Here is a 15,706-nt window from a genome sequence, read left to right on the forward strand (position 1 = left end):
CTGCATATGTGTATATATCTAATATACCAATGTAAACAGGAAGATTTTTTTTTCAGGTACCCTTCGTAGGAAGTTATTTAGGAAAAAGAAAAACAAACCAGAAAATATGAAGAAGATGTACAAATCGTTGGAGTGATTTGTGCTGAATAAGAAAATACTTATGCCATGTGATCCTATTTGATTAGTAATTAACTGAGACTAAGTCACAAAAACATTGTGAGTCCACTGAGAACAAAAATATGATGTGCTACATATGCTATATAAGTATTTTTAAAATTAAAAGAACAATTTTAAAGAAATATAAGTAAGAATGCAATTATACAAAATGTATAAATAAATGGCTAATGCACTAATAAAGTATTACTTTGTAACATACTTTAAGACCTGTTTTTCTCTATGTTTTGTTCACTTTTATAAAATATATTTCATATTTCTGTCTACAAGATGGCATTATTTGCATCTTTGTGACAGAAGCAAGCCTCTCAGGTTAGCTTAGAAATAGGTTTGCAAACACTGACAAAGATACATAGACTGTTAAGTATCTTTAATAACAAAATCAATAGCACTATGCCACAATGTCAATAACTAATTAAGCAGAATTGTAGGTTATTTGGCAGAGATATGCTAAATACAGCAAATGTCTTTATATCTGTAGCAGCCACCTTAAAAAAACTGCTACTAAGCTAAAAATCTCAACTCTCCTACAACGTCTGCACCTTTTTTAAACATACAAATACTACTTCCTTGTGCGAGTAAATTAAACTAAAATGGAAAATGAATACGAAAAGTACAGAATATGCAAAACGTTTTAATTAAATGGAGTAGCAAAGGTTAAGAAATAACCTAGGTGAGTTGTGAGTCTTAGAGTTAAATAATAAAATACCCACTCGGGCCAAGAAATGCAACACGTCTGTATGTTTTATGTGTGAACAGTTTGGTGGTTGAGAAATTAAAATTAAATGGCTTAAAGATAAGGATAGTAAACTACTAACACAAACTTTACTATTTATCTGCAGTTTGAATGAATTCCAGAGCCCAAAACACTGCATCCAAAATGTATACTCTTTAAACTAACTTTATACTAAAACAGTTCTGGGAAAGCAAGACTGTTTTCACAGAATAAACTCCTGCAGGAGTCCCGAGATTCCAGGCTTTACCTGATGAATCTTAAAAGGGCAAATAAATATCTCTATAAATATGAAAACTACAACTCCTTGCCATGAATGTGAGTCTCACCACTACCTAGAGTCTGGGAGTTTTTAGTTTATCAATGAGAAATCCTAGGGAGGATGTCTCCCACTCCATAACTTTCTCACTCCAATTTGTCTGTGCTTTTTTCCCTGCGATACCTTTGCTTTTGTCTTTTTAATCCTTTTAAAACACAGTGTTGGTCACATAATCTTGGCTGGTCTGCTCCAGAGGGTTCCAGTCTTGAAAGTTGTCAAACATCTGTAGTCTCCACTCAACTGGAGGCAGCCTATCTGATCAGATATCCCCAAGCTGTGAACAAGCCCTGTTAACATCTTACCACCTCTATCTAGCAATTCAAATTACACTGGCTAGGGGAGACAAATAAAAATAATATCATTATGGAAAAAAGCACTGTAATCATTTACTCACTGTGAATTGGCAATATATATAACAGTAAAAAGAAAGATAAACAAAAGCACAGTAAAATCAATCAATAACAGAGAGTTAAACTAATTTCTACAACAAAAGCTGAATACAAAAGATTGGTCTTTAAGCAAGTTTTAGAAATTTCACCAGTCACATAGTCTCTAATGGATTTGGGCAATGAAAACTACCAGTGTGGACATACATACAGTACCTCACACTTAACAATATTATGTGAGAAAATGGTTATTCATGGCATTTTAAAAAACTTCTTTCAACACCAGTTATATGGCCTATCAGTATCAAGAATTTCCCCTTAAGAAAAACAAAACAATACCTTGACATTGCATTTCGGTTTTTGTGTTTTAGTTTTTGATCATAAGAAAATGCAATGAGAAGCTGTATGACTGAAAATGTGAAAAAAGCCTTCAAGATACAAAATAAGATGAGATGACATTCCTTAGGTCTACAGAACAGTTTTGAAACAATTCCAATAATATAACCACACATTCTAACACAAAAACAAATCTGCCACTGCTTTAATTAAATTAGTCGAAGCCATTTGTTCAAGGTAAAGAAATATATAAACAATTTCACTATCAAACTGGCATGCACCTACATCAATGTGTGAAGTAGTCAGCAGGTAGCAGTGATGAATAATATGCTGTCTAAATTGCTGCAAAATGATGGAAACTCCTAGGCACAGCCAAACAGCATTCTGAGGTAGGATCTCGATTACAGGTAACTCAACAGAAAAAAGACCTTACTCTTACCTTCTAAAACAACACAAATTTCAAAAGCAAGACTTTTTGCCCTTTTGATTGAAATACACTTTGTACTACATAGTGTTTAATGAGTTTTTTGTGCTTCATATTCAACAATTCCATACATTCTCTTCGTTTCCAATACTAATTTAATCTGATTTGATGTCTGCATATAACAAAGGAAACTTTTTGCATGAAAACTAGCACACAGATATAGAAATGGTTTTGCAGGAAAATGACCCACAGGAGAGTGATCTATTCTCCAACAGCATTGAATTCAACTCTGATGTTTAAGAACTATGATTTTAGGCCTATCAATATTGAAATAATACTTATCCCAATAAGAAGCTGAAGATTTTAGTTTGATAAAACATCCTAAGCTAGAAGATAAAGTTGGAATATTTAATGGTACTTTAAATATAACTTGTGTTGTTGCGGGGGTTTTTTTCATAAATAATGATAATACACTTACCTCATCAAAGTTGCTGTCATCTTTCTTGAATGCTTGAAAAGAAAAATGGAAATCAGCATAAGTGCATAAGTTAAAGTACTGCAAAAACAGCATCTTACCAAACTATTCCATTTACTGAATGTGTATTGTGCAGATGTAGATAACTACATTCCTTTACAATAAACATTTTAGATCTTACCAAGGCCTGTAACACATTGCCGTGTTTTGATTATTTGACCCCTGAAAAAAGCCATCAATATTATTCACAAAAGGCAACTGCAGTGAATATATCTGGTAACAAATATTCCTCAAAATTAAAAATGAATTATAGCACAGCTTTGAAAATTAAAGTAAGACAATTTGATCCTTGAATGTTAATTGTAATGCTATCTTTCCATGGAAGTACAATAAATTTTAGTAGCTACATTTGCCAAATGAAGCTAAGATTCAGATTTAACACTGCTAATGTTTAAATCTTGTAAGGTTTCATGATGTTTCGCAAGGCTGAAATTGCAACATTGGTAAGACTCTTATAGGTATAGCTGTTATTATTATTTTGTAAATTAATCTGTTCAGCTGAGTTTGGAATTGCAAGTTCTCTGTGCAGTAACAATAATGTGACACATTCACGATTACAAAAATGCATTGAGCTGAAACCGGTTTAAAAATTCTCAGATGTCACAAAGGGATTATAAAAATATATGGGTGAATTTTTTGAAGCATTGTCAAGATGTGTCGATAGTCTTCATTATGGTATTCGGTCATTATACAGTAGGTGTATGGACTACAAAACAATCATCCTGCCATACAGAATATTAAAAATGTAAGGAAATCTTGGAAAAAATAACAGAAATATGTTTTGGCTACTGTGAAGCTCTAAAATCTATACAAGTCCAAAACTCTAAAATTTAAATAAATCCAAAATTATATACATATAAATAAACACAGTAGTGTTAGTGTGCCAGCTCTAATGGCCTTTTTAAATAATATGACTGGTGCTGGTCCATAATGTGCAGGAACCCATTAGTGTTTGTGAGGGTTTCATTCAAGCCAGCGTTTATTTGTTGCCATTATTTTATACTACAGGACAATCAATACTCCTGTTAACTGAACCATGAAATTGTACTCTCTTTATAAAGCATATCACAGACACCTTCAGCTTAAAGGAAAAGCTAATTGCTCATCTCCAAAAGAATAACAATTTATTATGACAACGCTCTCTTGATGAAGGTAATACACCCGGAATCATTGATATTGGAAAAACTTCAATATTGTTAACAGCGTTTCAAAAAAGTGTGAAGACTGCTTTATCTTTATATGTTAAATAAATCAAAATGGCCAAATAATCTACAGTAAGGACCTTCCCAACACACGGCAAATAAGCTAAGAGCATAACAAGAAGAATTATTTTGTTAATGATTAACAGGGGTTTTAACCACATCGCTCATTGTTTTCATAAACCAACTCAAAATACTATAAACATTGCATTGTTGTGCAGTATGAAATATAGTCTCCTCCACAATTTTGTTAAATGTTTTGGTATAACAATCATCTTTTGTATAATAATGTGCAAAGAGATACTATTGGCTTTTAATTTGTTTATGCGCGTATTCTATGATAAAGTTGTAATGCCACATGTTTATAGATCTCAGAGAGATGCTCCATTTAGTGTAAATTAGGTTTTCTTTATTAGCAATGTTCATTTTCTGAGAAACTTCTTATTGTAACAAATGCAAAAATATTTATTCATCCAAAGTCTTACTCCTTGACTTACAACCAAAACATACAGATGCCAGCTCTCCCTTAAAATCAATTAAAAAAAACATTTCATAATGAATAAGCTGTCAGCCTCAACATTCCAAAGTGATGGAGCTACCACAAAAGACATCCAAAAACATGTCACCAGTTAGATCTGTTAACACAAGGATAAATCAGAGGAACAAGAAAAAGAATTACATTCTGTATACAAAATCCAGAATTCTCATATTTTTATTTTCGAATGCAAAAGTTCAAATACACTGCCCCGAGAGCCATAAACAGTATTCATACTGTTGTCTTGTCTTTGCTGATGGTTCCTAAGAGAGAGAGATCATCATGTTATAAAACTCATAATAAAAACATCGGAAACTAAACAGTTGCATAATAAATTATACAGGTAGTAATTTTGTAAAAAAAAAAAAAGATACTTGCATTCTTTTCAGTCCTGCTAGAGTTTGCATCCCTTTTTATTTTAAAAACTTTATGCACAATCAGACCAATCCAGGAAGAAAGAACTGCCTCACATTCTCTCAAAACAATATCGTAAGAACGTTTCAGTGTGTACAGGGCTTATAAAACAATTACTATTTCTAAAAAACTCAGAAAGACGATCATTTTTGCTGTTATTGTTTTTAGTTCTTCCCATGATCTTAAAATGCAGCATTGTAATTGCTGTATACTACTACTGTGTGTTTTACCACATTGTTAATTCTGCCATTAATAATTCACTGCAGCCTTGGACCTAGGTAAACCTCTCTACAACATACTTCATATCCTGGGAATACAATGCAAATGGAAATTTCTTTTAATATTTCATACCAATTGTAAGCATGACCCATGTCTAGTGTACATTCAATTTGCATTGCAGTGAATATTCTTAGAGGTCTTGTATCAGGGCTACACCTCATATTTCTCCCCGAGTTCGATGTATTTTTCAGTAATGATCATTGCTAGGCGCTCTCCGTGCCAATAAAAAGATACAAAAATCACGTTTTATTAAACTGTTGCCTATTTTAATGTTTAATGATGGAGATATCACGTGTACATTAAAGCGTAATGACACAGACATTGGACATGAAATGCAGAGTAAAAGCAACGTGCCAAATATTGTCCCCTGTCGTTCTCTAGCTAAAGTAACATGTTTTGATTTTCCAAAACTCAAAACGGTCACAAATCTCGATGTGAATGTCGTCTCATGACGACTGTAAACGGCAGCTGATAATGAAAGAAAAGAGTGACTTTAGGTTCGTGCACCATTCGTGGCTACAGACAACGGGAGAACAAGACTGGGGTTTACTGAGTTTGAATTTCTAAATTAAGCGCTTCAATCAGCAAGTACAAATCCAACAACAGTTAACTGCAATTAGACAACAACTAGACTTCACTTCACTAGGGACAAACTCGTGTACAGTATCCCTACAAGGCGTCCCCATTAAACAACACTGTGCGGTTTAAGATTTTCAGAACAATGACGTAATGCTCTTTGTTTTATCTTCCACGTGAAACTGACACTAAATCGGTGCGCAGAGGCATTAATTCCCAGTGTTGCAAGAACCCAATTGCTTCGTGCCACGGCGTGTGTGCAAAAACAAATTTCTGCGACACCAAGCGCACACCGGTGTTCATGCAAAACGCGCCGCTAATGGTGATTTCAACTGGACTTTTACAAGCTAGGTTCATGTATTGTACTCCCCCAGGACAGAATTTGTTTCTCCCGCCCCCCCAAAAACATTCTGCTAATCCTTAGAAACCCCGCGGTTCTGCTTTCGAGCATTTCTTCTGTGTTCGTCTGTGAAATTATAGTTCATTGGGGAATCTTATCTGGGATAAGAAGCTGCAGCTCGGGTGCTTTAAGAGCATAGCCAGGTCTACTGCGGCCAATGGCCACCTCGTTATCAATGAGCTCAGGTTACCAGGTTTTGCTAATCGTGACGCCCGGTGTCCTCTGCAGCTGTACCTAGCATAAAAGCTGGTCAAAGGTATCTCTGAACTACTCTTCACGCTTGTTGGGATCCTTAAAGGTGTTTAACATTTTTGTTAAAAGCGAGAAAGGGGTCCTGTTGATTCCCAGCTGAGCGTTTTGTTGTCGGTTTGAAACTTTTACAATTTTTCAGCGCGCTACCACGGGCAAATGATGGTCATTCCGTTAATGCACACAGGTGACAAAGCACAGTACCTAAAGAAGACATCCACAGTCTCCCATTTAAAAAAAAATAAATAAGCTGGTGTATAAAAGCCTGAGAGGTACTGTATCTGCCCAGACGTCAGCTACAAACTGATACCCCTTTACGGAATGAAGGTATCTAAACTATTTACGGTCCACAGACCCGGTTGCATCGGACCTGCATTGTGCGGTAGTGCGGAGAATTTCAGTAACGCAAATGATAAGTGTTTTATCAACCTCTTTCTCAGTTTTAATTCAAGGAATGTCCTACAAAGAGCCCTCATTGTACTCAAGACAATCGCTAAAAGATACGAGCCAGGACCCTAACAATACTTTGCTGAACAAAAAAAAAACCAGGCAGGCGACTCTACTTACTTATTCGGTTGAAACTCTCCGACAAAGTTCTTCGTAACTTTTTCATTTTGCCGATTTTTTCAGCGGGCTGCGAGGCTGGCATGAAGTCACACATTTCGATTCCCGGTTGGACCGGAGTCGGTAAAAGAAAAGGTCCAACACCAGAGATCCTGGGAAGAAAAGTCGTCGGGGGCAAAGAGGAATCGAGCAAGCGGCGTCTCCGCTTTTGCTATGCTGTCAAACCCAGGAAATGTGCTCTGCGAGAAGCTCCCGTTTTCAAAGAGGCATTTTCTTGCGCTAGTTTTTTTTTTTCTTTCAGGTTTTTGCACTTGCGAACTTCATTTCTTGAGGCAGAGCATCACTGCTGGCGATTTAAAAGAACTGAAACTTTACAACGTGCCCAAGAAAGGATGTGCTTTTTTAAAAAAAAAAACACGTCTTCCGCAGGTCTGTGTCAATTTCTCACTCTCTTTGCTTTCACTGTTTTTCTCTCAGTCTGGATGTCATTTTCGGGATTCTCTTTTCGGGAGGGGGAGTAAAAGAGGGGAAAAATCCCACCTCTGCCAGCCCATGATTGGTCAACTGCAGTCAATCTGGGTTGTGATACACTATCGGTCCCTTCAATCAGAAAGTAACGACTGTAAGGTCAGTCATCGCTCCGATTCGAGCTGCGTGCTTTAAACCCACAAAGTTTCTTACAGGGTTTTTAGACGAGAAAAAAAATGCGTCCCTTAATAATAATTGCAGGACACTTTGCATCGTCTCTTTATGTTTCTCTTTTTGTTTGTGTTTTGATTATACTTTGAAATAACAGTGAAAGGCTTTAATCTTTATAAAACTATTAGTAATGCTGTATATTAATGTTGAGCGAACGAGCTTTGGTCACTTACAAATCCGGGTTTTCTATCAAAGAAGGCCAGTTGTACATTTGCAAATAAAAGTTTCAGCTCTTTTATCAGCCTCTAGTTCCATCCCGCATTCCAGCACGCCCAGGGTACTTTTCAAGTGGGTTTATATTAAGTAATTTTATTTCATGCATTGTAGTCTGTATAAATAATCATTAAAGTTGGAATTGTGACAATACAGAAATTTAGTTTCGGTATTTATGGAATTGCAGCATCTTTAAATATGAAATACACGAGAAGAAATGAAGGGTTTCATAGTCTAATTTTACTTTTATACTAAATATGAATCTTAATCTGACGGTCTTGCACGAACCGTGTTAAAAGTCTTGTGTGCCTATACAGTAGATAACATCACTTTATTATTAACCCTTTACAATGTCTTGCAAGATCTTATTTTAAGGACATATTTTAAATTTAGACAATGGGGGTTGGGATTTGAAAAGTTAGTGGTTTTAAAATGGATTATAAACTTAATGTATTACGTTTAACATTGCTTATTATTGATTCTAAACATTTAGGTGACAGGTTGGCTGTAAAATGTAATTTCTTATTCTTTAATTTGCTCTGAAATGATGATAGTGCTAAAACCGTAGCTCTGTACTCTAATGAGTCCTCATTCTTTGCTTGCAAAGAACGACTTTCATTTAAAAATCACATCTCTCCCCTTGTTTGAAGTCTTTACAAGGGCCCTTCATGCTGGAAAAAAAGAACCGGGAGATGAAATAAAGGTCATCTTCACAGCCCCTCATAAAGAAGAGCACCTTTCCAATCGCCTGTCATTCTGAATTACACCAGAACCTGTGATGCATAATGTGCGGTTCATCATTTTCTTTACCTTCCTTTTACTAGATGATATGTGAGCAAAGTGAAATTTGGTACAACTTTCCATAGCAGGGAGGTAAAAAAAGGATAACATACAGTACCAACTCTTTACATATGAAAGGTCTTTCACAAGCAGTGCTGGTAATACACTGGCACCTTGAGGTGTCTCCTGTCTGTTGTCCATGTCTTAGTTTCATTAAGGCAGATGGGAATCACAACTGCTTGATACAGCAGGGGTTGAGCTTGGTTTAGCTGAGGACACAGTCTGGGAGCAGTTGCGTGTACATGCAGCCAAAGGCTGAATTTGCATATTTGTGGCGATGTTGATCCTCTTAATCGATATCAGCCGGTCTGATGTTCCCCAAGTTCAAGTCACAGGAAATGCTACGTGTTCAACAGAGTCTCCTAGCAAATCTAAATTGCCAGGGCTGTAGGCTTCTTATTCTCTGTTCTGAAACAGTCGCAGGAGGTTAAATTCCCTACCTTACAGTAATTTAACTTTTATTAAGGAATATTAAAAGAAATGTTAGGGTTGACTCCTGTCATAACATCAGTGGCGCTTGTACAGTAATTCACAAATCAGAATAATTGCTCATGCTCAGGCATGCATCATTGTCAGGCATGTCTCCTACCGTATCTTCCAAACTATTATCATCTTGAAACAGGTGGAGAACAATGATTAATTTCTGCATTAATGGCTTCAATCTCTTTAATATGATCTTCCAAAGTGCTTCTGAGTTGAAAGAGTCAAAGGATGCCATGAATAGAGTTTGTTTTGTCCTCAACATTGTCCTGTAGCATGTAAGCACTGAAGATCATGTCAGTTGTGCCTCTTAGTCGACTGCACCTACAATGGGATTCTGGGAGAAGCTCTTCAGTAAGCGAAAGGAGACAAATCTGGAGGGTTCTCGCAATGAGACAGCAAGCTGATTTCCATTGTCAGGTGTGTAGCCTGTCCTCCAAACTATCATCATCAAGGCATCCTACAGGGTCACTGGGGCTTTTCTCATCATCCTCGATCCACAGCACAAAGGCTTGGGACTCTGCTGTGAGCACCTCCCACTGCTTGAAGGCTTTGGCAAGGTCTGCATCAGCTCCAAAAGTCTTTTTGTTCTTCATCCACTTAATCAACTTCCTTCCTGCATTAAGGCTCATCTCGACAAAGTCTTGACTGAGGAGGCACTCAAAACACTTCTTGTAATGTGCATTAACAACTTCTTTCTCCTTGATGACAATTTTTTCTGTTCTTAGGTCTCGAGGGGGCTTGTGCCTGAGTGCTCAGACCACACAGTAAATGGTTTTGGCAAAAAGTCACACGTATTATGTACACCATGTTTCTTCATGTCATGGATCACTCTTTTAACCTCTATCTTGACTCACTAGTGATTGCTTTTTTTTTTGGACTTGCTGTCATTCTTCTGCTAATGTATTATATAGAAATGGCAACATCATAAATCTTTGGTTTGGAGCTTGACATTATAATATGTAAACAAAAGTCTTTCAGTAGAACGTTTTTGTTGTCATGACTGTAGGTGAGTTCACAGTCATAGGAGAGCCCTTGCTGGTAAAGGAGGCTTAATTTATTCCACTCACTGCCTTAAATAGAGTCCTCACGGGAGGTTGTGCAAATCACTGTGCTGCTGAGTTTCACATCACATTCTCATCACACTGCAGAGCATCTCCACATATTTGCAATATAAAACTTTGGGGCCTTGGGATACAATATTCACATTTTGGATAATGTATTAGCTTTAGATGTGCTGTACAGTAATCAAACTCTACCTCGTAATTCCATGTCTTGGTAGTACTGCATGTCTCCGAGTATTGTTTTCATAGCTGTGTTCAGCCTGTGTGGTTTTAAATAAGAAAACCAATTGATAAACAGCAGTGTACTTCAACTGGCACATACAATGCCTTCCAGATATATTCATACCCCAGATGAAATTTTATGAAGTCTTATAGACAGATTATCATGAAAAGTCAGATGTTTTGACATGCTTGTCAGCATTGTGAAAAAAAGTTAAGATCATTCTGAGAAAATATCCATGCCCATTGTGAAATGTGGGGTCTGTTATGTTTTGTGATTGTTTTGTATTTACAGGCCCTGGAATCATGAACTCCAACATGTCCCAAGATATTTGATAACACCTGTTTCCTTCTGTCAACAAATAGGCATTCTAGCATGACAATGATCCAAGGCATACATCTAAATCAACAAAGAAATCTTTAACTGAATGCAAAATAAATGTTCTCAGCTGGCCATTGCAATCTCACACATCAATTTAATAGAACATGATGGTCTGAACTCAAGAAAGCAGTTTAGCAACGGGAGCCAAAGTGTCTGAAGGAATAAGAGCAATTCTTCCTTAAATAATGGTAAAAAATCCCCCGTCAGAAATGCCAGAGGCTCACACACCTACTAGAGGTGTAATCCCTGCCAGAGGAGGATTTACAAAATACTTAGGTGAAAATATATATGATCCTTGTGTTTTCTGGACATTTATCTAGGACAAATATGACTTTGCTCTGTACAATGATATTAAGACTACATTAAGAATTTTTTTTACTTTTTCCAGAAAGAGACATTATCCTAGCCATAAATCTTTACTATATGATACATTATATATACACACCGTATGATGTATTTTTTCTTCCTATTCCACTGAATGAATAGGTGGACATGAATAAATCAGGAGGACACTATGTATGGGTTTGAGAGATTAGGTGGTTCTTTATGTTTGGTATTTAAAATGATATTGGGGCTTGCCTGCATTGCTAGTGGTAATCCAGCTGTTTACAAATACCAGCCTGAAAGTCTACCTCCTCATGCAGATGCAGCACAACCAAACTGATTACAGACCATGTGTTCAACAGAATTACATTGCCAGGGCAAAGATGGCTCACAAATTTCAATGAGAATTTCTAAGACTTTTTTGGCATACAGTATGTTAAAAGACTAAGCAATGGGCTGTTTTTGCCATCCACCAATTTTGACACTGAGCACAAATTGAAACTTTTAACCAAACTATGTGGATAAATGCATGCTGCAGGGCAGCGCAGGCACTGTACATTGATGTCTTGTTTATAGAACAGAAATGGGTTAGCTAAGACCTTAACAGCTACTGCCAAGTTGGGTGCAATACGATTGTCTTCACTTAGGGCTGTTGTACTCCTTAGGAGGACTAGGGCAACCTATGAATAATAATAATAATAATAATAATAATAATAATAATAATAATAATAATAATAATAATAATATTAGGGCAACCTATTATCCTATATGAGTCTGGGAACAACAGCTATGAGGGTCATAATTGGAACAGCAAGCTCATTTAATTGCTAACTGGTAATTGATCTGAAAATCCCATCCAGCGATTTTGAGAAAGAAGCCAGAGCATCAACTTTGACAACTCATACAGTATGGCTGCGTTACTTGTTCCACACTCCCACAAGCCTTTGTGTAAAGATGTTCTTCCCACAATCAATCAACCAATCAAGGTTTATTTATCAATGCATAAGCAGTACAGAATACGATTGTCTTGTGTTGTCGGCAATGAAATGCATTGTCTGCGAGCTCGTTAAGAGCTCAAGCTTGAATAAGACTTTTGGTGAAACTGCAGATAACGTCAGCTGAATGAATGTTACCTGAACAATGTGAAGTGAACTAGCAGCAGCCTCACTGAACAAACTTTTATTCCTTTTGTAAGTATACAGTAGCTAATCAAATTACCTGTATACCACTACTGTAAAATACAAGCATTGCTAACAAATGGCATATGTCTATAGAACCAAAAGAAATCAAATAACATTACCATATTATTACACATAACACTTTGTTTGATCTTCCAGACGATTTTCTAGAAATGCAATAATCCCCCACTCCCCACCTTCTCTCTAAAACTTTCGCTCATAATTGAAATAAATTGTTTTTGTTTCAGACATTTCCTTCCTGCAGATTTCAGGGTTGATTACACTGTAGCACAAAAGAGCTCAAGTGATGTAGGGGCATGCTGAATTGAATAAGGTTCTTATTGGAAGCACTCCCATTATAATCTGGAGCAGTTCTAAAACAGTTTCCTGCTCTGCTAATTCAAAGTCCTTTCCTTTAAAAACATACAGCACACTGTGTGTATGTGGGTGGAGAACACATATAAGTGAACTCATTAGACGTCTCCGGTATTAAGATATGGGAATCAATTTTATTTTGTGTTCTATGCTACACGGATCTGGTACTGAGCTCTGAGATGCTTGATTTATTTTTGTTGAGTATGACTTTGGAGATAGAGTAAGTTTATAACTTTCTGCTATCTTATTTGAATGTATTAGTGTAAGCACCTGGAACTAAGCCAGCCTCGCTAACAGCTTTTTGTCTGTGTCAAATTAGGAAACAAAACACAATGAAACAACTTCCAAAAAGCACTGAAGTTTATGCAACACCAATGTGCACTTTTTTAATCTTCTTTTTTAAATTAAGGTTTTAATTCCAACCTGTTTTTTATCATTCCGAATGTTTAAACCTTATGTTATTTATGCTTGAATGGATAGTCTAATTTACACAAATACAGTACAAAGTGAGTGGGGAGGAAGAAGAAAACAATCAGAAAATTAAAAAAAGAATAAGGAAATGTCCTTTTGTTTTAAGACTTTGTTTATTACTTATTGCCAGTATGATGCAATATATTTGTATTTCTTTCCTCCTGCACAGACTTAAAATGAAAGTGCTGCCCACATAGTTAATTTTGAACAGCAGTGACATAATGGCATCTGGCTCTGTGGCCAAGGATCTGCGCCTGTGGCTGGAAGGTCCTACAAATCCTACTCCGTTGGGCCCCTGAGCAAGGCCCTCAACCCCAACTGCTCCAGGGGTGCCGTATAAATGGCCGTCCCTGCGCTCTGACCCCAAGCTTCTCTCCCTGTCTGTGTGTCTCATGGAGAACAAGTTGGGGTATGTGAAAAAAGACAAATTCCTAATACAAGAAATTGTATATGGCCAATCAAGTGATCTTATATATACAGTATTATTGGACTTTTTGCTCTGTCAGCTATTTCACACAAATTTTATGATGCTTTAGTTTCTCCCCACCTCACTGACACCACTTTTAATTACAGTGTGCTTAAATGTTGTTTTAATCTGAAGATCAATGTATACATTTGAAACTGTCACCATGACATGACCGGGAATTGTCAGGTCTACGGTATCAATGATATTAGCATCACCCATGGCAAGATTCTCCACAATTTCCAGACTTTGTGGGATGAGGATGGGAAAATCTGGAGAATTTTAAAAATATACATGTCTGGGAGCATACATCTTCATATACTTGTATTCACTGTAAGGTTTAAGTAAAATCAATTATGTAGGACTCTTCACCAGTCTTTTCAAGTATAAACCATAAAAAAAAATAGCTATACCAGCCTACTAACGTATTAATGATGAATTAAAACAGACGTTATAGCTACATCTATACGGTTGATAATTAAGCAAACAGGTTTGCGTAAGTGAGGTGAATCCCAGACTGAAACAGAATTTCCAGCTGCCTTCAGCCTCAGTGTGGTGAACTGAAGGTCAAGTGGATCTTGACTCTGGGAATAAATTTTAAGGAAGAATTTTACTATTTTAAATTCTAACATTTTCAAATACATCTCGGCATTACACGTACCTGAAAACCTCAGTCGAAGTGCATTTTGGGAAAAGGTATCTACCCAGTTCACTTTCTTTATTAGACGCTTTTACAGTGGCCTGTGTATGGAAATGGAAACAGAGCAGGATTTTGACTGATATAAAATCATTAAAGAAGCACAGAGAGACCCACAAGTCATTCAGGGTCAAGGGAGCTGAGCAGAGGTTGAGAAATGAAGTGATAAATGGTAATTCACCTGCTATTAGATTGCCTCAAGGTAAGATTTCTTCATTATGCCACTGAAATTGGGATTTTACCAAACTGAAATGAAAAATCAAAAAGCTTCTTTCTTCACAATCACTATGGTGTACTTTTATATAACAGAAGCATCATTCCATATAACTGTGCAGCTATACAATAAGAAATTCCAAACAATTTCATCAGGAGCTTAGTACTGCAGGTTTTTTTTTTACTCTTTAGCTGCTGGCAGCTAATTTGCTTTGATGTTTCTTATTGTCTTCATTGCAAAGCTACAGTATTTCACACAGCCTTGCCAGACCTGACATTTTGTCTGCATTAACACATTTAACACACAACACAGGCAGACTTTGAATTCTGATTGAATATATTCTGCATGACTAATATTCTTGTAAAATGTCCGTGATGTTTTGTTACATTTACATTGAAATGCCTAACCAGCTACCTAAATCGCTCTATCGCTTTCGTAACAATAACGTTCTTAAAGCAAAACCTGAAAGCCAAATTGTAACACGCTTAGAAATAATTTCCATTGCATTTAATTTATAGGACTGGTCAATAGATTTTGAAGTTTTAGATCTACTAAATATATTTTCTAATCAATTCCGCGGCACAATATTAATAAGAAAATCTGCAATGCCCTTTCCTTAATCAAATCTTCGTTTTGACACTCACTCTAGACATCAATGAGGCAGACATTTCTGACCTTGCCATCAAAAGCTCCTACACGGAAGAGGAATGGAGCCAAGCACCCAGTGCTCTGTCAAGGTTGTCCCAACAGTGCTCAATTCATGAATACATCAGAGATCAGCAACTGTAGATGTATTGTTGCTCAAGGCTTACATGCTGAAAGGCAGTCTGGCGCATGTCAGTTCAGCAAGGGGGCCTTTGATTTATGATTTTGTAAGAAACAAATGTTCTTTTATTATTACTCTAGGTAAAAACAAGATGGGGGGAAACATTTTAGAAAGCAATGGTTTCACAAAACTCATGAG

The 15,706-nt window shown here is 36.6% G+C and overlaps 1 protein-coding gene across 1 annotated transcript in view; it reads right to left on the reverse strand.

Moving 5' to 3' along the window:
* The window catches only part of cdk14 (cyclin dependent kinase 14), a 178,504-nt gene extending 170,860 nt beyond the window's left edge, over nt 1-7,644 (reverse strand). Inside the window, exons 1-2 of the mRNA XM_006636009.3 lie at nt 7,127-7,644; nt 2,851-2,882 (exon numbers count right to left, since the gene is read on the reverse strand). Coding sequence (XP_006636072.1) covers nt 2,851-2,882; nt 7,127-7,220 — 126 coding nt within the window. The 5' untranslated portion in view covers nt 7,221-7,644. The remainder of the gene's footprint in view (nt 1-2,850; nt 2,883-7,126) is intronic.
* Nucleotides 7,645-15,706: the final 8,062 nt, after the last annotated feature.

The sequence above is a fragment of the Lepisosteus oculatus genome, chromosome 10 (genome assembly GCF_040954835.1).
Source record: "Lepisosteus oculatus isolate fLepOcu1 chromosome 10, fLepOcu1.hap2, whole genome shotgun sequence".
NCBI lineage: Eukaryota > Metazoa > Chordata > Actinopteri > Semionotiformes > Lepisosteidae > Lepisosteus > Lepisosteus oculatus.